At 40.8% G+C, this 23,463-nt stretch overlaps 1 protein-coding gene across 2 annotated transcripts in view; it reads left to right on the top strand.

Moving 5' to 3' along the window:
- The first annotated feature begins 274 nt into the window (after window positions 1-274).
- LOC140738568 (diphosphoinositol polyphosphate phosphohydrolase 2-like) overlaps window positions 275-23,463 on the top strand; it is a 60,741-nt gene continuing 37,552 nt past the window's right edge. For both annotated transcript variants that reach the window (XM_073066036.1, XM_073066035.1), the window contains exon 1: window positions 275-617. In XM_073066036.1, the coding sequence (XP_072922137.1) occupies window positions 519-617 (99 nt within the window). In that variant the 5' untranslated portion in view covers window positions 275-518. The remainder of the gene's footprint in view (window positions 618-23,463) is intronic.

Raw genomic sequence — 23,463 nt, 5'->3', positions numbered from 1 at the left:
CAGGACACATAAATGTTTTGTTTTTTTCCTAAGCTCCATCTCAATCAAACATGTATTAATCATTTTTGAACAATAGTACTTTAGGGAGTTTTACTAGATGTACTATCAAACTAATTAACAACATCAATCTGTGTGATTAGACCAAGAGAAGACTGGGAGCATGAACGAAGTCTGATCCATCGTTTGAAGCCAGACCATCACTGCCACGATCAAGGGGGCAGTGGACGCAGGGACTACATTTCCCATGTCCCAATGCGCCGCGCTTGCGCCTTTGCCACAGGTTGGACGTACCGCGTACAAGATGGCGGAAGCGTGCGGGCTGAGTGCGGCTCCTTTTAAATAAGAGAAGCCGGTAGAGCGGAGGGTGAGACGGCGGGCGGCGGCAGTAGAGTGGCTGTGCGCATGGGGAGCGCTCATCGTTTCTGAGTCAGATTCGCACGGTCGTCTTTCTTCGCTAGAGGCGTGCTCGATTTCCCCTTTGCCGCGAACGTGGGTGGCGGCTGCCCGCCCGGAGCCCGATGATGAAGATTAAGGACAACCAGACCCGCACTTACGACGGCGAGGGCTACAAGAAGCGGGCGGCGTGCCTCTGCTTCAAGAGCGACTGCGAGGAGGAGGTGAGGGGCGGCGGCGGCACTCTCAGTCCCGGGCGGCCGGCTACCCAGTGCCCCTGGCGACGGCTGATTCCAGCTTCAGTCGCGGTCCCCTCTGGCGCCCTGACCGACCCCGTGTCGTTGAGAAGGCGAGCTAGTGCGTGGCCGATTTGTTTCATTCCCCCCCCCCCTCCCCTCCCCGGTTCTCTTTTGTTTGGGTCGACGCCCGCTGCCCTCCGAGTGAATGGGATCCGGCCTGTCTCTGGCTGCCGGCTGTCTGCGCCTTCAGCCGGCCGCGATGGCCGAGCTTTTCCCATTTCTATCACTCTCGCCCCTCATGGGCACTTTCCTCTCCAGCTATACGAGGACTGGCTTCAAATGGTGCTCCTTTACTGCGATAACGTGGTTAATCGCGTCCCTGCTGATGTGTATAATTGATGTTGTAACCTATTTTCAGGTCAGAGTTTGAGATATTCCCTGCTGCTAAGTTATTTCCAGTTGGCAGGAAACGAATCGAGAGCTTTGGGCTTGATTACTGTCTCTAATCCTCTCTCATTCAGACTTTGAGTCGTGTTATCCGGTGTGTCTGTTTCTATAGCAGCGGTTACAACATTACTTTTGGGGGGGAAATGATCGAAAGTCAGGCTTCATTGTTTGGGTGTTAATCGAGATAGGTACAGAACTTGCTGGAAATAAAGTGCACCCCTGCGCCAGTTGGGGAGCTGTCGCGATCAAATTATATTGCATTATGTAACAGACCGGCTGAATAGGCAAAAGTAATAACACGTTTTCGCCACGGCGAAAGGGATTGAGGATGTTGCAAACGGCATCTGTTAGTTTGCTCCGCTTGTCATTGAGATTCCACAGGAATGCAATTAGACCTACTTTTGGATACTGACTAAATGAGGATTTAGAATTGCCGTTGGGGCCAGTCTTTTAAGTTGATTATAGAACATTTAGTTGGAATTCAGAAATAGAAAGAATTGTCATTTTCTTTTTCCTCTCCCATCATTGTCAGCAGATGAAATTGGAACAATGATTGCATTCAGAAAACTTGACAGTTTTAGTGTACCAGATAGATATCCTGGATAATAGATTCACAATTATTCATCACGTACATTGAAACATACGTATTGTTCTGGCTAACAACCACCACAACCTAAGGATGTGCTGGGGGTGGCCCACGAGTGTTGTTGCACATTCCAACATGCCCACAATATTCAACGCTCCACGAGCAACAAAACAACAGGCCCCTTTCTTGTGCTCACACACACCATCCCTCCTTCCAACATGTAGCATTCATGCCTCTGACTTCCAGATGTATCAAAATGGGGGCTTTGAGCTACTGTGTTGTTTGGTAAATTTCAGGTATTGTGAATGCCATTCCTGTATAGAATGCATCCTGTCAGCAGGTAATTTGGACCATTAAGTGCACCATCTCAACACTCTTCTCACACTGTTCCCATTTTCTTTAATTTTTGACGTTGGTTTCCAGTTGGCATCAGATTGCATTTTAACCAGTAACTGTAGAATGGAAATTGTGGTTAAGAAAGACCTGTTAGTGTCTTTGACACCACACCCAATATCCTGCTGTTGGTCTACTTTGGAGATTCTGGTTGCAGGTGTGCTATGTCATTGCAGAGCAGTGGCTGAAGCAGGATATAGGCACTTTATTCCAAGGTGCTTTTTAGTTACTGTAAATGCCCATCAGGAGCAGTAGCACAGAATCACTTTAGTTGTTAATCAAGCTGTATCTTCAGTTGAGTCCTGGGGCTTTACAACCCAGAAATGGGCCCTTTGGCCCATCTGGTCTGTGCTCAACTATTATTCTACCCGGTCCTGTAGACCCACACCTGCACCTTACCCCACCTATCACTTTAATATGGTTACACACACAAAATGCTGGTGGAATGCAGCAGGTCAGGCAGCATCTATAGGGAGAAGCACTGTCGATGACGAAGGGTCTCGGCCCGAAACGTCAACAGTGCTTCTTCCTATAGATGCTGCCTGGCCTGCTGCATTCCACCAGCATTTTGTGTGTTGCTTGAATTTCCAGCATCTGCAGATTTCCTCGTGTTTGCACTTTAATATAGTTGTTCTATTGCATGTATCCAGGAACCTGGCCTCCAAAGACATGCTTTAAACCATAAGTGTCTGAAGTCTTCAGGACCAAAGTGTACTTGTGGTGTTAATTGTGTAGTAGACTTGGACCATAGAGCTCAACTGAAGAACTGCTGGACATGATCCATGCCATTATTTCAGGAGTACAAAGTGTAGAACTATCTAAACGGTCTTCCCGTCAGTTGACTTTCTTAACCACCCAGGTTAATTTGATCACAAAAGATTATAGTCATTCAAGTTTTTTTAAAACGGTATAGTACTGTTAGATAAGATTTCAAAACTTGTTCCTTGAACTTTGATAAAGGTTTATTGACTTCATTTTGTTTACTGGCTTGTCTAGGGAAGGAAGAAATTGCCTTTTGATTTGTACCCCATGACTTTGAAATGTTAAACAAGGAGCTATTGAAGAATGGTGCTACTGTGACAATTTCATCAAGTAAAACATGTAGCACAGTAATTGTAACTTTGAATAATCAAGCTGTGTTACAAAAGCCGATGGACGGGTGTTGCTAAAATGGTTTAATTAAAAATGACTATTTTAATCCTTTTTGACTAGCTTTTCTTTCTCCCACCATTGGTATGGTTTAAGCTGGAAACAACTTTCCAAGGGTTCTTAATTAGGGTACCCCCATCTTTCCTGTTGGTTTTCGTGCAAGAAAAATGAATCTTAAACTAGTATATGGTGACATATACTTTGATAATAAATCTAGTTTGACTTTTACAGCAGAAAGTAATGCCTGTCACATAAAGCAAGCAGGTAGTACAGTCATTCTTATGATAGGCTTTACATTACGAAGTTGACTAACTTTTTTTTGTACTCAAGTGAGTGGAGTGGCACAGTTTTTTGGAATTTCCTGTTTATCTCAATCTTAAACCCATTCCATGATCTCCTTTGCACCAACAAACAAAAGAAAATCTGCAGGTGCTGGAAATCCAAGCAACACGTGCAAAATGCTGGAGGAACTCAGGCCAGGCAGCACTGATGGAAAAGATACAAAAGGGTCTCGGCCCAAAACATCAACTACTCTTTTCCATCAATGCTGCCTGGCCTCCTGAGTCTCTCCTGTGTGTGGGTGTTCCTTTTTTCCATCAACTTCAGATTATGTTTTTGTAGTGATATTGTCTTTGGACTGTCAGTTTGTGGTAAATTAAGCTGTATGCATGAGCTGCCATCACGTGAGAACCAGGCATGCAATTGAATTTCTCAAACCTCTCAAGTGCAGCCAAGGATTTGACTTTGGTTTGTGTGCTGTTGTAAGGCCCGGTGTCACAATCATAAAACTAGGAGTATTCAGGTCCATTTGGCAGCCAATGATGAAGCTTTCTTCTCTTTGCCTAGATGTATACAATCTCCACCCTGGCATCTGGGGAAGGAAAGAAGCTAGGATAAAGAATTTGATTTAGCGATACAGTGTGGATAGTCCTTCCCTTTCAATGAGCCGCACTGTCCACCACAATGTACAGTAGGGCTGGTGTTATGGGGCTGATGCGCAGTATTAGATTTATGCCACATGTTGAGCCCAGAGTTCTACTGTAGTCTCATCCAATCACAAGACAGCCTTCCACATCTTTAGTATCTTCTATGTGACACTTTGCAAAGTCTTTATGAGCAAGGATATATATATTTTTTAAAAAGTGTAACATGTGGCATAAATCTAATACTGCGTGCATCCCTATTGTAAAGTTTGGTGGAGGTAGCAATATGCTACAGGGATGCTTTTCAGCAACAGGGACTGGAAATCCAGTTGGGACTCATGGGACGATGAATGCTGCTAAATACAGAGAGATCCTGGATAAAAACCTGCTAGCTTCTGCCAGAAAGCTTAACCTGGGGAGGAAGTCTGTACTTAAGCAGGACAATGACCCAAAAGCACACTGCCAAACCAACCACGGAGTGGCTTCAGATTTAGAAAGCTGATGTCCTTGAGTGGCCCTGTCAGAGTTCTGATCTTAACCCGATCAAACATCTCTGTCCAAGATTGCTGTTCACCACCGTTCCTCAACTGACCTGACACAGCTTGAGGGATTTTGCAAGGAGGAATGGGGAAAATCTTGCCCCATGTTGTGCAAAGCTAATAGAGACTTATCCAAAAACACTACTGGCTGTAATTCTGTCATTCATTGATTCATTTTATTTGCTAACATTTGTTAAAGATCCAGTACTGCCAGTGTGTTTGTTTTCTGTCCATCTCTAATTGCCCTTGGACTGGGTGGCTTGCTCAGACATCTTGGAGACCATTTCAGAGTCAGCCAAGTTACTGATTCTGTAGTCAAACACAGAACGAGCTGGTAAAGACCACAGATTACTTCCCCTTGGAGTTTTACAGCAGTTCAGTTGTTTTGTGGTTAGCATTACTCATTAGTAGTTTTAAATGCCCAATTATTAACTAAATATAAATTCCACATGTGTTATGTTGGGGTCTTTGATTGTATTTTAGAATACTACCAGTAAGTTAATGACTGGACTACTACATAATGTAATTTCCTATTTTGATGGAAGCTTAAGGAGTAACAGCTGATTTATTCTTGTGCGTCGCATCTACACCATAGGTACCACATACCCTATGCCGTAGGGTGACGTGCACCTCCCCCAAAAAGTAACTCTCACCTTGCAGTGATGCAGATCACGATAACTGTTGTCCACTTGGTAGCTTTGCATTTCCTCCTACACATTTCTGGTTGCTTCTTCTCCACCATGTCTGTACACCGATGCAAAATAGATTTCACAGGTCAAATCTACCTGCCGACATGTGAAAATGTTTGAAATGCAATTTCTCGTCCACGTGTCTCACGAAGAAGCTCAACACAGTGGTATAGAAACCCCACCACCAACTAGTGTTTTGGTGCACACCGACGCATGCTTGCTACGGAAAACAACGCAGAAGTTAAAGTCAGGGCTACGGTGTAGGCTGCGGCGTAGCCCGTAGGCTGATTTATACTTGTGCATAAGTGTGCTGATAATGCAGATCTCTACTCACTCATTCAATTCCTTTAACACCATGTAGAAACTGTAATAGTTTGATCATCAGTAAGCAATACTGAATCAAGCATGTGATAATAATTAAATTATAGTTTAGGGTTGGGTAAGAGTTCTGTGGTTTTGCCCCTCAGGTCAAGGAGACAGCGAGGAATATCGGACTAAGGTTGTGAATTTCTTCTGTGGTTGGTAGGATGCAGATATTTGAAGTCAATAAAGTATTGCTGAAAACGAGGGTTGAGATCTCAGTGCTGTAGTACTGGGGTAATTATTCTCCTTGAATCTGAAAGGTCCTGGGGTGTAATGCAGTCAGGTTGACCAATGAAAGTTTGAGCAGTTGGTTTGGGACAATTTAGCTGAAGAGCAATAACAATGCATATGAGCTCAAACATTGATGTCCCTCTGCTCAGCCTATTTCTGGATTTGCAAGACCTTTTCTACAAGGATGGATTCTCCCTGAATGGTCACATGTGGGCTACCCCCATCACAATCCTTACAAATTTGATTTGACACAAATGACTGTTTCTTGATGTCTTTTGACAGATAAAACTTGCAGGATAAAATAGTAAGTACGGTAATACAAGTGTGCCACCTTTATTCTTGATTCCCTGATTAGAGAAAATAACTTCTCTATAGCTATCACAAATAAGAGAAAATCTGGAAATTCAAGCAACACATGCAATGCTGGAGGGTCTTGGTCTGAAATATCGACTGTTTATTCTTTTCGTAGATACTGCCTGGCCTGCTGAGTTCCTCCAGCATTTTCTGTGTGTGCTTTCTCTATAGCTATAGTCCTTTTGTTGCTTTGAAGACTTCTATTTGAATGCCCTTGAGTTGTTCATTCAAAAAAAACGAGGGTCTTGTGGAATCTTCACTATCTTAACTTCTACATGGCTGAAGACAATACTCCTTATCTGCGAGGGATTGGTTCCGGGAACCCTTGCGGATACCAAAAAACGCGGATGCTCAAGTCCCTTATTCAACCTGTCTCAGTGCGGTGGACCTTAGGACCCGGCGGCAGAGCTCTGAATCTGCTGTGTTTCTGTTCACAAAAATAATCATGATCACGATTGGAAATAAAGTGGAAATATTAAAGCAGTCGGAAAGAGGTGAAACGCCATTGGTCATTGTAAAAGCGTTAGGCTATGTTGGTCAATGATCGGAACAATTTTAAAGGATAAAGTGAGAAAGGCCCTGCCCCGATGAAAGCTACGATTATTACTAAGCAATGCAGTGGTTTAATTATTGGGTTTTGGGGTTTTGAGTTTTTGATCCTCCATATCAACCCAGCACGGATGGAGAGTGCACTCGGGAGCGGTCTGTCACTGGATCGAACTCGGGAACTTCCGTTCCTGAGCCCAGCGCTGAAACATACGTTCTTAAGTGTTTCATATGCATAGAAAGGTAAAATATATACTAAGACAAACGTTGGACTAACTGACGCTAAATAATTCCGGATGTACCTGTTCCAACTTGGTAAAACTTCAGATTTTTTTTCAATCCCGATCCACGATAGTCCAAGCACATCCTCCTGTATACTTTAAATCATCTCTAGATTACTTATAATACCTAATACAATGTAAATGCTACGTAAAATAGTTGTTATACTGCATTGTTTAGGGAATAATGACAAGGAAAAAAAGTCTCCACATGCTCGAACAACAAGTGCTGGAAGAGCACTTCCGGGTTTTCTCAATTCGCGGTTGGTTGAATTTGCGCATGCGGATCTCGCGGATAAGGAGGGCTGACTGTAGTTGGATTTGTAGTATAATGAGAGAATCCTGTGGCCTTGATGTAATACTGTGATTTTAATACAAATAGTGCTGATTTTTTAAAAAGTAAATTACCACATTCCAAAATGGTGAGTGTTTGGTTTATCCAGTTACAGAATGGTGGAGTTAAAGTGGTTGGTAGAGATGTATTGCATTTTTCTGGAGTAGAGTTGTCAGGTAATGAAGTACTGTATGTGCTGTAAATGTAGCCAAAGTGTTGAAAGTGGTGACCATATTGTGCTGCAATCTTCTTTGCTGAACTTTATACCAGAACCAAGATTCCAATGTAATCTTGTTTGTGCTGCCTCCATCTTGGTCATGCTAGTACTTCCTCTGCATTCGCAGCTTGCAAGAGGCATGCTTTCATTTGTTCATTCCAAAACTTTCCATTGGCTTGTAACCGACTGGTTCCTGGTCACAAAGAGCACGGAATGCTGCCAATAGCAACTGGGTTTATGGATAATAAATTATTGCATTTGGTTTGATCTATCTTGCTTCATGTTGGTATAATTCCCTACATTGAGGGTTAGTAATATGATTTGTATTGCAATTGAATATTGTGCAGTTTTGAAATCACAAGCCAAGTATTTTTCCTAATGTTTCTCACTATTGCACTAAGTAAATATATAGACAATAGTACACAATAGTCTAGAGCTGCATCTTTTATAAACAAATATTATCAAAGTGGGTAGATTAGGGTTAACAATGAAAAACACTAGATATTGAATAACACATTTTTTGCATTGTTTATGTAACAGTTGTAAGGAAGTGACTGGTAAACTCAATGGGATAGAAGCTTCAAATATCTTGGCTTTTGGAAAACACCCTGGAACTCCTCTGCTCCAGAGAAGAGCATAAAATTTAATTCTCTGCCCCAAAGTTTTATGGAAATGGTTAAAGATATTTTTAAAAAAGACAAACTACTCCTTGTTTCTCAGTTAAATTAGAGCACTTCCTATACTACTACAGTACTGTAGTTACTAATAGTTAGTTGACAGAGGAATTCATTCAGTGTGTGCTACTGTATTTTTTCAATTAACTAAGTGAACAAATTCAGCGTAGACACCCAGTGCAGATAATGAACTTTCTTCAATGTTTTCAATAATTACATCCTCCAAATTTTCATTGTAACATTCAGGATGATTGTCAATACCTTCAAATTCTAATTTATTGAAGTGAAATTGTTTCATTTTCATTCCTGGCCATTTCTGACATCTCCAAACCTGAATGCTTGAAACCGCTGGGAGCAAAACAACTTAAATTGTCTTGCTGCTTATTTCTCACCAACTATCAGTGACAAAAATAACTACTTTTTGAACACTGACACACACAAGTGGTGCTATTTAAAAACTGTTCACTATAAGCAGTATCTAACAGTCATAAATTGCACATAAATTACACTAGTTTTGCAATAGCCTCCTGTCTCATTAAGCAGCATAGTGTCCCAAATAAACAAAGGGATTCTCAATTTTTTTTGTGTGTTTTTGCGTTGTCCCAATAGTGACTGCCCTGATTTAACAGATGGCCCACTTAACTGGAATCCACCATATATAAAGTACAAGGATATTCAGAGGATCCTGTTGGAGCTAGATAGCACTGGGGAGAGGCTACTTGCATTAGATACTATACTGAATTTTGGTGCAAAGGTGCTGTTGGCTCTGCCTCATTTCTTTCCCATTCCAAGGAGTTAATCATCTTAATCGATTACAATTCTCTTGGATGGATGCAGAACAACTGCATTGCTTCAATCATGAATCGAGGCATGACTCAATCCCAGCTGTAAATGAACAGTATTAGGAAGATTATTTTTAAAAATGTATTTCATTCTAGTCCTGTAAAATTAATTGCATTTTGTTTTTGTCTATTGAAAGTCAGGCTGCACACAAATTATTGGTTCAGAAGTAATATAATCTGTTTAGAGGCTTGTCTAAAAAGGAAACTTGATTAGGAGTTAGGGATGAGTCACTTCCCACAAGTAAGTTGGTGCCTTGATACAGGGTGGCCCACATCTCATCATGCTATATATTAGGCAACCTTTACCACACTGAGCTTCGTTGGATCCAAGTTCCTGTAACCACCACCACCCATATACAGTTGATTATAGTATCTTCCAAATGCTTATCTCCTATTTTAAGTTCAGAAGCTTCAATCAATTTTTCATTTACAATTTGAGCTATTTGATTTGCAACTTTAAGCAAACCTTAGTAGCCACATTTTCTGTACAAATCTATATTGCCAATAAAGATCCCTCTGTGTTCAAGATCCAAATTTATGATGTAGAATCCTCTAAATTTCTGTCAATTACAAACATTACAATTTGGTTTAAATTATTTATTCAGTGCATTGTAGTTCAGAGAACAAGCTTACTTTTCTAGTTTGCCAATTGCACAGACAGAAATGCATTCCTTGCTCTTCACTTTTTTTAAAAAAAAGAACACGAAAATAAGAACACAACAACAGATGCTGGAATCTTGGAGGAAAAGTGCAGTCCAGGTGAAGAGTCTTGACCTAAAATGTCAACTGTCTGTTTCACTGTACAAATGCTGCTTGATCTGACCAGGGTCCTATATAGCTGCAACATTAAGGAGGCATGGGATCCAAGGGGACATTGCTTTGTGGATCCAGAACTGGCTTGCCCACAGAAGGCAAAGAGTGGTTGCAGATGAGTCATATTCTGCATGGAGGTCGGTGACCAGTGGAGTGCCTCAGGAATCTGTTTTGGGACCCTTACTGTTTGTGATTTTTATAAATGACCTGGATGAGGAAGTGGAGGGATGGGTTAGTAAGTTTGCTGATGACACAAAAGTTGGAGGTGTTGTCGAGGACTGTCAGAAGTTACGGTGGGACATTGATAGGATGAAAAACTGGGCTGAGAAGTGGCAGATGGAGTTCAACCCAGGTAAATGTGAGGTGGTTCATATTAGTAGGTCAAATATGATGGCAGAATATAGTATTAATGATAAGACTCTTGACAGCATGGAGGATTAGAGGGATCTTGGGGTCCAAGTCCATAGGCCACTCAAAGCAGCTGCGTAGGTTGACTTTTGTTAAGAAGCCGTATGGTGTATTGGCCTTCATCAATTATGGAATTGAATTTAGAAGCAGAGAGGTAATGGTGCAGCTATATAGGACCCTAGTCAGACTCCACTTGGAGTACTGTGCTCAGTTCTGGTCGCCTCACTGCAGGAAGGATGAGGAAACCATAGAAAGGGTGCAGAGGAGATTTACAAGGATGTTGCCTAGATTGGGGAGCATGTCTTATGAGAATAGGTTGAGTGAACTTGGCCTTTTCTCCTTGGAGTGATGGAGGATGAGAGGTGACTTGATAGAGGTGTATAAGATGATGAGTGGGATTGATTGTGTGGATAGTCAGAGGCTTTTTCCCAGGGCTGAAATGGTTGCCACAAGAGGACACAGGTTTAAGGTGCTGGGGAGTAGGTACAGAGGAGATGTCAGGGGTAAGTTGTTTTTTTTTACTCAGAGTGGTAAGTGTGTGGCCCGGCAATGGTGGTGGAGGTGGATACGATAGGGTCTTTTAAGAGACTTGGATAGGTATGTGGAGCTTAGTAAAATAGAGGGCTATAGGTAAGCCTAGTAATTCCTAAGGTAGGGACATGCTCAGCACAACTTTGTGGGCCAAAGGGCCTGTATTGTGCTGTAGGTTTTCTATGTGTCTGTCTCTTTGAATGTATGAAAATCAAAATCAAATTTTTTGTATGTAGTCTTTTGAAATGACTTAAAAGTTGTAGATTCTTTTTATCTAATTGCTGTTTGGGCAAAAAAACTGCTAAAATTGTTTAGGATGTTATTAAATGAGAAAGCCCTGTGGTTCTTCTCCACAAACTCCACAGTTCATTTTATCAAGAGGACAGTATGTGCTTCATAATTGGTGGCTATGAGTTCAGTGGTTAATGCATGTTTCCATCTTAGTTTTGATTTCTGCCAGGTTGATTATTGTGTGAAGTCTCTTGGCTGTGAAAGCCATTTGAATTCATTATAGAGAATGGACACAGTAAATAACAACTTCACATTCCTATTAAGACAGTCTTTAGGGGAAAATGTAGTGCCTTAGTGGGGGAAAGCATGCTACGATTGACTGCAGGCTGCCTGATATTTTGTGCATTAACAGTAGTAGAATCACTTTATTTTTCTTAATGTTGGTGTTTAAAATGTTTGAACGATCATGGGCAAAACAATTGAAACAATAATCCAAATTTCATGTCATGCCTTTATGAATTTTTCTGCTTTATTGGAAGAACTTAACTACTGAATTTAAAAAAAACCAATAAGTCCTTCAATTACTTTGCATTAGGGAAATGTCAGGATTGGAATGGTGAGAGCAGATTGAAATTTATTTTCTAGTTTGAAATACTTAAGACGGCAAGCAGTCTGAAACTTTTTTTAAAAAAAAATCTTTTGAATCTGCAAAATACAAATCCTATGCATGCAGTACCCATTTTAATAAATTCTGTTTGTAATACATTTTTAAAGCAGTAGTGATGTTTTCGTAATGTGTTACTTTAATTGTTCTGCATCAGCTAATGAGCATTGAGGTACAATGCATTCAGATGAACATACAGACATGTCAAGTGATTAATCCAAAACTGAGTCATGTGGTCTGACTGCATGATGAGTTGCTTCAACCAAGTTAAATTTGCTTTTTTTTCCTTTTCAGGCTAAACATATTACTTAGCTTTTAAGCAATTGTGTTAAGGATTTTGAATAAAGATTCACTCAGTTTTGATTATATCAGATATAACTAATTGAAACACGAAGTCAGTCCAGTTTATCGCCATATGCACAGTACATTTATGAATAGATGCAAATTAAACTTTATTTAAAGCAGTATTACAGGCACACTGCACCAGATAAGCAATATTCAAAAAATAAATTGTGTAAGTGAGAACACAGAACCATAAAGCCCATTGTTGTTCAAAGTAGTTGTAGTGTTGTTAAACCAAGGTAACTATGTTGGTTGGTTCAAGAACTCAATGGCTGAAAGGAAGTAGCTGTCCTGGAACCTGGTACTATGGGTGCAGATGATGGGGATCTTGGATTAGATGTTGCCTTTTTGATGCAGCACCCAATGTACCATTGGTGAGAAAGTTTACCTGTAATGTACTGGGCCAAATCCAAGACTGCAGGTTCTTTCATTCCTGCATATGAATTACTATACCAGACCCTGTTGTAACTGCTCAGGATACTTTCAACAGTACATCTGGAGAAGTTAATGTGAGTATTTGGTTGCAAGCCTAACTTCCTAAGAAGTAAGGATCCTGGTGTGCCTGCCTTGTGATTGCACCAATGCGTTGGACCCAGGACAAGTTAATAGATGTTTTCTTGTGTACAGTCACTCTACTATTTTCATGTCACTGCAAACTCTCAAGTTCATATTGGTATTTTCAATGTACAACTACCACTACAAATTGGTCAGTTGACTTCAAGTTTGCAATCATTTATCTGTTTGCATGCCCTGTTCACTTCCCACAGGGGATGTGTGAGCTGTAACCTTAAAGGGATAGAGGTACTTCATATTCTGTTTTGACTTACCAAATGCAGAGGCCTTCACTATCTTGCCTCTGGGTGAACTGTACATCCAGATGTCCACTATTGTACATTACATTACCTATACATGGAAATAATCTTAACAGTGGATTGATTCCAGTTGAAGGTAGAATGCTGGTCAAAAGGGAAAGTGTGCTTCATTTGCTGTAATTCTCATAGAGTTTCTTCAGTGCTGTGTACTATTGTTAAAGCACTGCCCTTATTCATCGAATTGTACCATCATTGGATGGAACAGGCTGCTGACAGTACATTACAATTGCAGTTTTGGCAAAACAGGCTGGTATTTTCTACAAAAAATTTTAAACCAAAATTTCATTCCTGACATTTATTGCTTGGGTTTATTTTGTAGCATGTTCACTCTCTAGTAATGCTGTCAGGAACTGGTTGGTTCCCAGCTGTTTAGGGGGACCCAACATAATGCAGGCCAAATGTAAAGCTTGACTGCCATGTCTTCACTTTAAAATGAAAACTTGCAGTAAAAGCATTTAAAAACAGTGTCAATGCATGTCTTTTGCCTGGGTGTTTATATAATGAATTTGGCCGTGGAAACTATTTTTTAAACTAAGCCTACTTGGTTAGTGTTATGTTATCATGTCAATTAATGAAAATTCCAAAGTACTTCCAAAAAAAAAATTAGGAACTGGTTGCTGATACATCTTCCACTTGCCATGGTGCCTAGATATATTAATGGTCTGAATCTTCTGGTGAGTTTGAGAGGAGCAGATCTCTCCGCATAATTTCCTGCTAGGGATTACCGTAGATTTCGCACTACAGAGCGCACCTGATTAAAAGCCGCTGGCTCTAATTTTAGAAAGAAAATCAATTTTGTACTTGTACAAGCCGCACCGGATTTTAGGCCGCAGGTGTCCCACGTTGTAATATGAGATATTTACACAGAAAGATATTACACGTGAGGATTTTTTAACTTTTAATTAAATCCATATGGTAACAAACAAATACATATTGCAAATGCTTTTTTTTTTGAACCGTGCCTGTAATACGGCTACTTTTAAATATACATACGTATCGGTAACACACAAATTACGTTGCGTATACTTTTTTACTGAACAGTGCACGAACAACATTCCAATATCTCCTAGCGACTGGTAAAAATATATATACTGCAGCCTACCAGAAAAAGTTATTGATCGCCTTTAACTTAAAAGCAGCGTTCTCGCTCGCGTAATGCGCTCCCCCCACCTTCCCGTTTATCGCAAACCGGTATTTCCCACAAGACGCGGCGAAACCGGATGTGACGTCTAGCATTACAGAAAACATACTAACAAATGAATTACTAAGCGAAAATATTATAAACTAAATAACTGCCATAAAGGCAGCACAATGCTTTTCTTCGAGTGTTTTCCATGTTGATGAGGGTGAGTACAAATGACTGATTTACAATAATTTAATTGTGAAAGTGCGCTTGATTTATCGTACAATTTCATTGGACCTCTGAACTACTCATCAATTTTATTGGTCTACTGTTACGAGGCAAAATGTTTTTGGCGGCATGAAAAAAAATCATGCATTAGCCGCACCGTAGTAAAGGCCGCAGTGTTCAAAGCTGTTCAAAATGTGGGAAAAAAGTAGCGGCTTAAAATCCGGAATCTACGGTAGATTATGGTAGGGAGCACCTGAGCTGAGAGTTTCTTAATATACAACTAATTTTCCCCCACTTTGGGTGTCGGCCAGTTCAACTTTCATTTGGCAAGCAAATCTATGTAATTTTCTTAAAGAAAGTTCTGTGACTTTGGCAGATAGTTGTGAGAAGATAATGCTCGGAAGAGCCAGTCTATTATCACTTGGAAGTTTGTTTTCCCCATGAGTTTTATATTTAAAACCTCAAACTTGTTCTAACTAGATTTTGTAATGGCAGCTGGAGGTAGTGATTTTTTGCAATACATTAGTACATATGTTCAAGTTGTGTGTAGTCAAGCTGCAGGAAATATTCAACAGTTCATGTAGCATCTGTGCACAGAAGAAAACTTGACTAGATTAACCTGTATCAAAACTGAGCAATTATGACAAACCAATTGTGATAAATAGTTTAATTCATTATAGAGCTGCAGTCTGCCTGGATGTTAGATGAGATGCTGTTCCCTGAGCTGTGGAACAGCGTAGAAGGTCAAGGACACAAGGGTCAGAATGAAGTGGAGAACTGAAGTGATGGGCAACTCGATGCTCATGATCTCCCTTGTGATCTGAGTAGGGAAATTTTGCAAAGTGATCACCAATCTGCATTTGACTTCAAAGTAGATGAGACCAAAACATAAGCAAAGAACATAGGAGGACTGAATTGCTACTTCAACTAAATGTGCACAGTTGGTTTGGGGTGGGAAGAGAAGTAAAAGAACATAATTTTGTATCTTAGCTCATTGTTAATTTTTGGATTTGTCTACTAAGTCTGCAGAACTGGCAACTGCCAGGGTTGATTGAAGAAAAATGTATTGAGTGAGATTAAGTAGTTTTATGTCATGTCGACCCGTCTTCCACCTATACTAGCAACTTGTAGCATAAAGGGAGGCAGTTGGTTTCTGTGCTGACTAGTAACAGCAATCCAAAGCCAACTCTTGTATTTTGAGCAACACAGAAAATGCTGGAGGAACTCAACAGTCAAGCATCATCTATGGAAATCAATTAAGTCAACATCAGCACTGTTAAGGAAGGGGACAGAAGCCAGAATAAGGGGGTAGGGGTGAGAAAGACTACAAGCTAGTGGGTATAGGTGAAGCCGGGTGGGTTGGGGAGGGGGCCAGGTGCCTTCCTTCACTCTCTTTATCTAGAAACCTAGCGCAGAACAGGCCCTTCCATTCCAATGAACTTCACCGCCTAGCAACCCACCTAAGATAAGGGACAGAATTAGGCCATCTAGCCCATCGATTCTGCTCAGCCCCAATCTCCTGCCTTCTCCCTGTATCCATTCATACCCTGACCAAACCAAGAATCTATTGACCTTTGCCTTAAATATACACAAAAACTTGACCTCCACAGTTGCTTGTGGCAACAAATTCCATCAATTCACCACTCAACCACTGAGGTCAGACAAATTGGTCTATAATTTCTTTTCAAGAAAGGAGAGAGGCAGAAGATTAGAGTGACAATTTTCTAGTCTTCCAGAACCGTTCCAGAATCCAGTGATTCTCTATAGTCTCATCTAGGTGACTTGTCTACCTTCAGTCTTTTCAGTTTCCCAAGAACCTCTCTAGTAACCATGGTAATTTCTCACACTTCATGATCCTTGCCATCTGGAACTTCTACCATATTGCTAGTGTCTTTCACAATGCAGACTGATGCAAATATTTATTCAGTTCATCCACCATTTTATTTCCCCCCCCCCCCCCATTATTATCTCTCCAGCATCGTTTTCCAGCGGTCTGATATCCATTTACTTCTCTGAGGAAACTTTTGGTATTCTCTTTAATATTATTGGCTAGCTTGCTTTCGTATCCCATCTTTACCTTTAATGACATTTTTAGTTGCCTTTTGTTGGTATTTGAAAGCTCCTCAATTCTTTAACTTCCCACTAATTTTTACTCCATTATATGCCCTCTCTTTGGCTTTTATGTTGGCTTTGATTTCTCTTGTTAGCCATGGTTACGTCATCTTGCCTTTAGAATACTACTGCTTCTTTGGGATGTATATATCTTGTGCCTTCCAAATTGTTTCCAGAAATTCCAGCCATTGCTGCTATGTTGTCATCCCTGTCGGTGTTCTTTTCCAATCAATTCTGACCAACTCCTTTCTCGTGTCTCTATAATTTTAGCCTAATCACAAGACAACTTACAATGACCAATTAACCTACTAACCAATACGTCTTTTCAAATAATTAATTTAACTTCGTTGTTCAGATTTATTTCAAGTAATGCATCTTTTTATTAAGACCCAAAAGGAAATCCCTTGTGATTTTTTTTGTGTCCTTCCTATCAATTTCCTAGTATAATGGAAACTACTAATACTAATACCCCTGGTGTATTTTGCAATTGTGGCATATTGTGATGTTTAAAAAATGCATCAGATTTGCATAGAGACAATGCATAGTTGAGGCAATTTTTTTAAACAAACGGATTCAATGGCAACTGGAATTTAATTTGGATAATTGCAAGGTTCTTGTTTCTGTCTGGGCAACATACCCCTCCACCACAACTCTCCTCCGTCTGGCAGAACTGGTCCCCGTTCTCACTAATTTCTCTTTCGGCTCATTTCACTTCAAACCAAAGGTATAGCCATGGGCACTTGCATGGGTCCCAGCTATGCCTGCCATTTTGTCAGCACGTAGACAGTCTATGTTCTAAGTCTGCACTGGCATCAGTCCCAAACTCTTTCTTTGCTACATCAATGACTACAGCTTCTTAAGCCATACTGAGCTTGCCGACTTCAACAACTTTACCCACAACTTCTACACTGCCTCGTATTTACTTGGTGTGTCTCTGTGTCTCAAACCCACAGACTCTCTCAGCTTTCTGAACTATACCTCTTCCCACCCTGTAACTTGTGAAAATGCCCTCCCTCCCCCCCTCCCTCCCCCTCCACTCCAGAACCACTGAGATGTCCTCGCCCATCTCTTCCACTTTGCACACATCTGCACTCACCCCATCCTCCTTGCACCACAACAGGGATAGAGTTCCTCATGTCCTCACCTACCACCGCTCCAGCCTCTGTATCCAGCACATAAATTCTCTGAAATTTCTGCCATCTCCAATAGAATCCCACCAACATGGCTGGTAAAAAGACTCTTACTAAGAACTGGTTATCACAGGAGAGCCCAACTTTAAAAGCATGGATGGAAATTCCAATGGACATTTACAAAATGGAGAAGATAACAGCATCTGTTAATCATAAGCTGGAACAATTTGATTCGTATGGGGAAAAATGGTTTAACTACATAATGCCTCATAGGCCTGATTTTATTCTCACAAATCAATGAATATGTTGTAAAAAAGATCACTCCCTACTTGTACATAGTTTTTTTCCTTTTGCTTGTTTTTTCCTTCCACTCTTTTCTGTAAGTGTATACCTCATAAATACTATGTGGAGATTTGTGACATGTATGATTATATGATATATGTACAATGTCTGAAATATTTCTTATGGAAATGTTTGATGAACTTCAATAAAAATAAATTACAAAAAAAAATCCCACCAGCAAGCACATCGTCTTCACCCCCCCCCCCCCCCCCCCACCACATACATTTTCCTGCAGGCATCACTCCATATGCGACTGTCTTGTCCACTTGACCTTCCCCACTGATTTCCCTCCTGGTACTTATCCTCGCAGGTGCAATAAGTGCTGCACTGACTACTACACCACCATCCTCATAACCATTCTGAGCCCCAAAAAGTCCTTCCAGGTGAGACAACACTTCACCTGTGAGTCTGTTGGGGTCATCTGCTGTATCTGGTGCACCCAGTGTGGTCTCCAGTATACCGTGAAACCCAATGTAGATTGAGTCTGCTTCGCGGAGCACCTTCGCTCTATCCACCAGGAAAAACAAGACTCCTAGTGGCCAATCATTTCAATTCTGCTTCCCTTTCCCATTCCGGCATGTCAGTCTGTGGCTTCCTGTACTGGTGTGATAAGGCCACACTCAAATTGGAGGAACGATGCCTTGTATTCCATCTGGTTTTAACTTGATGTTGTGAACATCGATTTCTTGAACTTCTAGTAATTACCCCCACTTCCCCTTCACATTCTCCATTTCCCTCTCCCACTTTATCTCCTTCCCTGTCCCATCACCTCTGTGGTGCTCCTCCTTCCCTTTGGTCTTTCCTCTCCTATCAAATTCCTCATGTTTGTGAATAATGTGTTTCCTGCTGTGGATTAAGTCATATTACTATTAAATGTGATGTTCTCCAATGTACACAGTGATGTCAACACATTGGATTTCAAGTTCTCTGTTTGATTCAGGATGTTGAGTTCATGTTTATTGCTCCTACACCTTACTATTGCATTATTCCTCAAATAAGATTAACAGAGTTGCAGATTTGTGGCAATTTGCAATTTTGTAATCATATAAAATATTTAGTGATGTTCATGTCTAGGTGATATTTCACCAACAGTTACTGTACAGGAAACAGCACACTTGTGCATAGCAAGGTCACAAACTATGAAAAGTGATGGGTAATAACCGTTACACTAGTGGAAATCTCCAAAAGAGCACACGCCTTGCTTTCTGTGTCAGAGGTACTGTGTCTGCTAAAGATAGTATTGATCAGCTTTACCCCTCAGTCAAGATTGTGTCCTGGTGTTCTGATGTTCAGCCTTTGGAACAAGGAGCAAATTAGAGTCATAAAGTTACTCAATAAGGAAACAGGCCTTTCTACCCAAACCTACCTGCTAGTCCCATTTGCCCCATAACCCTGTAAGCCAATTCTATCCATGTACCTATTCAAATGTCTTTTTAAATTCTACCCATTTCTACCACTACCATCTGGCAGCTTGTCCCATATAGCCACCATTCTGTATGTGGGGGTGGGGGGGTTCTTACACACCCCTCCCACCTTGTGCCCTCTAGTGTGTGACAGCCCTACATTGAGGAAAAAGCCACTTCACAGAATATAAATGTCTGACTCACTCTTCAGCCACCTTTGCTCCATGGGAAAAAAACCCTGCTTATCTAGTTTCCTGGTAACCCATGCCCTCTGTTATCAGTGCTATCCTAATGAAACTTTTTGGCACCCTTTCTTGCATAATGACATCTATCATTATGGCTGGGTGACCAGAAATACACACAGTACTTTGTGTCCTGCCAGTATTTTGTACAATTTTCCAAACACATGAGCTGTACTAGCTAGAAGGACATGGCCAGGAAGAGCATGGCAATACCATCATCTGGAAGTTACCCTCAGAGCCAGACACTATTATAACCTAAATAATGCTGGTATTCCTTAAATCCTGGAACTCCTTCCTTAAAAGCATTGTGTGCAGTGGGTCTGCAGTAGTTCAAGAAAGCACCTTCTCAAGGGAAATTACGGTAAATGCTGACCCAGCTTGCAAAACTTCAATGAAGTTGTATACAAGTCCCAATTCTGTACCTGCTGCTCTAACCAATTAAAGCACATATGCCAAATGCCACCTTCACCTATGTTGTAATTTTCAGGGAACTATGTATCCCTAGGTCTCTGTTCTACAATGCTCTTCAAGCCTTGTCTTTTGCAGTGTCCTGATTTAACTTCCGGAATGCAATTCTTTTCACTTGTCCAAGTTAAATTCCACCTGCTGGTATTTGGCCTACTTTTCCAGTTGTAACCAATTTGCTGCTTCTAAGCCAAGTAGACATATAAACATAATATGTGATTTGTAGTGCAGAATCTCTGTCTGCAACATCTGAACATTTGGATTGCAGCTAAGTTAAGCTGAAATGACAAAATGCTGGCAAAACTTCAGGCAACCTTGAGAGAGAAACTGATTGTTTTAAATTGTTAAATTCTTGTTTGGGCTGTTCTGGAAATACAAAATTGCAGATAGCATAATTATGGGTTAACTAAAATGAGAACCAGTCTCCAGGAAATAAAACCTGTACACATTTAACTTCCAACTAATACTTTGCGGCTAGTGAAGCCAATCATTATAATTCTGTTCTATTGAAACTACATCAAGTCAAGTCGAGTCACTTTTTATTGTCATTTCGACCATAACTGCTGGTACAGTACACAATAAAAATGAGACACTGTTTTTCAGGACCATGGTGCTACATGAAACAGTACAAAAACTACACAACTACGTAAAAACTACACTAGACTACAGACCTACCCAGGACTGCATAAAGTGCACAAAACAGTGCAAGCATTACAATAATGCATTACAATTAAACAAGACAATAGGCACATTAGGAAGAAAGAATAGATTAATGTTTTAGCTATTAGCACATTGTTGAAGATGTATGCCTGCCACCTATTGCATAGACCAGTACTGATCTGAATCCCTTAGGCTACATCCACACTAGACCGGATAACTTTGAAAACGCCAGTTTTGCGTAAAAACGATAGGCGTCCACACTTTGCGTTTTTGAAAATATCTCTATCCACGCTGAAATGGAAATTTCGGCGAATCTCCTGCTCCTGCGCATGTGCAGGACACATCTACCGAAAACAAGTGACATGTTTGGTGTCAAATCTTGCCGTAAAAGTGTGCGTTTGTGTAGTTACAGACTAGAAAAACTGTAGACAGACAGCTGTTGGCTCTCATGCTGGAGAACTTAAAACTAAAAAAAAACAAATACTGGAGCGTACGGCAGCAACCGATGGAGTTCACGGGCAGATTGACCAGGCTGACGACGAACATTGGAAAAACTGACTAACTTTTGCATTAATAAAGCACCTTGTTAAATGTATAAAACGTGTCTACATCAGTGTTATCTTGTATTTCCATACAATATTACATTAGGCGGTTACACATCTATTGTCAGAGAAGTACTTGCATAAATAGGTAAACCACCTTCATATGAGCAAGGACAGAAAAAGGACAGGGCAAAGTGAGTACAGTATACTTATTTATTCAGTAAGTTATGGGTCGAAGTATTTGGTGAGTACATTTCTAACTCTTCTGGCTTCAGTCTCGTTGCCGTCTGTTCTGAAATCGTTAGGTTGCGTTCAAGAAAACAATGAAATAGTGCGCTGCTGTCTGATAGCGTTTTCAGAGGTCTCCGGTTACGCCATCCACACTGATCTGCCCGAGCGGCATTTTCAAAAATATCCACCTTGGAAAGCGTTTTTGAAAAGCTCCGGTTTCAGGAGACAAAAACGCCGTTTTAGTGTGGACGGAGGGTAAAAACTAAGAGAAAAAGCTTTGGTTACAGATTTATCCGGTGTAGTGTGGATGCAGCCTTAATCTTCTGGTTAAGTGTATGTTCAGGGAGCCGTCCTTTAACACTAACAAAAGAGGTACATTTTGGGTAGCTTGTGGAACAGACACCAGTATTGAATATTCAAAGAGGTTCTGCTAGTTCTGATGTGTGTTACAGGTTCCCATGGCTCAGTTTTAGTAAGTTGCACTCTGACTTCTGCTGGTTAAATTTGTGTATTTACTTCAACCATGCCACCAAGTTTTGATAGCCACTGAAGTTCACATCTTTTTTTTAAGCATAGTGAGGTGATTAATGATCAGACAAATTAGAGGATTAAAATTACATTAAATTAAAAGCAAAACTATATAATGAGGTATTATTAGTGCATTCTTGTGCTTTGTTTAACTGCATGAGAAATTAAACCTTAGTAACAACAGTGTGAGCCATGTTTTCTAAACATGCCAGGAAACAGAAGACAATGTAGTCAGGGCACAAAGATGGATTGCACATTGAGATAAGTAATTTTTCTAGTTTGGATTTTATTATTAGGATTTGGTGCTGTGTGATATAAACATGGATGTGATATGGCCATCATCCAGATATCGATTTCGAAATGGTTTTTAACCCTGTACAGACGGGCTGGTTCTTTTGTTATTGTCACAAGCATGCACACTCAGTGTAGGCTCAAAATAAATGGTGCACAGTTTTGAGGTGGCTGACCAGGCGTAATGGTAGCAAGTCCTGACCCAGTTAAGCAACCCCCTACCCCCACCCCTTCTGCCGACATGGAAGCTTGCTTAGCAATGCAGATCAGAGTACAGAATGGTGGTGTAGGCGAATGACTGGGACTGGACTACCGAGACTTGCTGATGTACGGAGGGGCTCAGACCTTGTTTATGCCACCAGTCACCAATGCCAACAAATCTGCTCAGTCGCCAGGTTTGTGAGCCAGCGGTGTGGTGGTGGAGAAAGGGACATGTGTTTACCCTGCCATACAGGAATATTAAATAGCATATGATTTGAGAAGTTGATTAGTGTCTTTGGCATGCATTAAAGAGCCATGAGATCTGAAGACTTTTGGAAGATTAGATCTTGTCACGTGTACATCATATCCAACGAAATGTGTCATTTTGTGTTGTATCAAATCAGGAACGATAGTGCTGGGAAGCTCAAGTATCACCACACCTCTTGTGCCAATATAGCATACCAACAGCTTACTTAACCCTAATCATGCGTTTCTGGAAACCAAAGCTCCTGGAGGTTTAGGAGAGAACATACAACATCCTTACAAGCAATGGCAAAAATCACACCCCAATCTTACAGGCTGGCACTGTAATATGATTGTACTAACCACTATGCTGATGTGCCACCCTTCATTCTCAGGAGTAGATTATGCAACACTCAAACTCACTCTGCCCTTATGACTGATGGTCCCCATACTCACTTTATATAGTATCATGGAACATTGATCTCTGCTTTAAATGTACTCAAAAACTGAATTCTTACAATGCTTTAAGAAGAACCTTTTCCTTTGTTTACCCGTCAGCCCAGTTAGGTAGAGAATTCGAGGAAGGCATTGGATTCTTTAGAGATTTGCTTGATAATTGTTCCAATGAGATGCCCTGCAAAGATATAATAAATAACTAGCAAAA

This window comes from Hemitrygon akajei, chromosome 14, assembly GCF_048418815.1.
Source record: "Hemitrygon akajei chromosome 14, sHemAka1.3, whole genome shotgun sequence".
Lineage (NCBI taxonomy): Eukaryota > Metazoa > Chordata > Chondrichthyes > Myliobatiformes > Dasyatidae > Hemitrygon > Hemitrygon akajei.
This window is presented reverse-complemented; position numbering and strand designations above follow the sequence as displayed.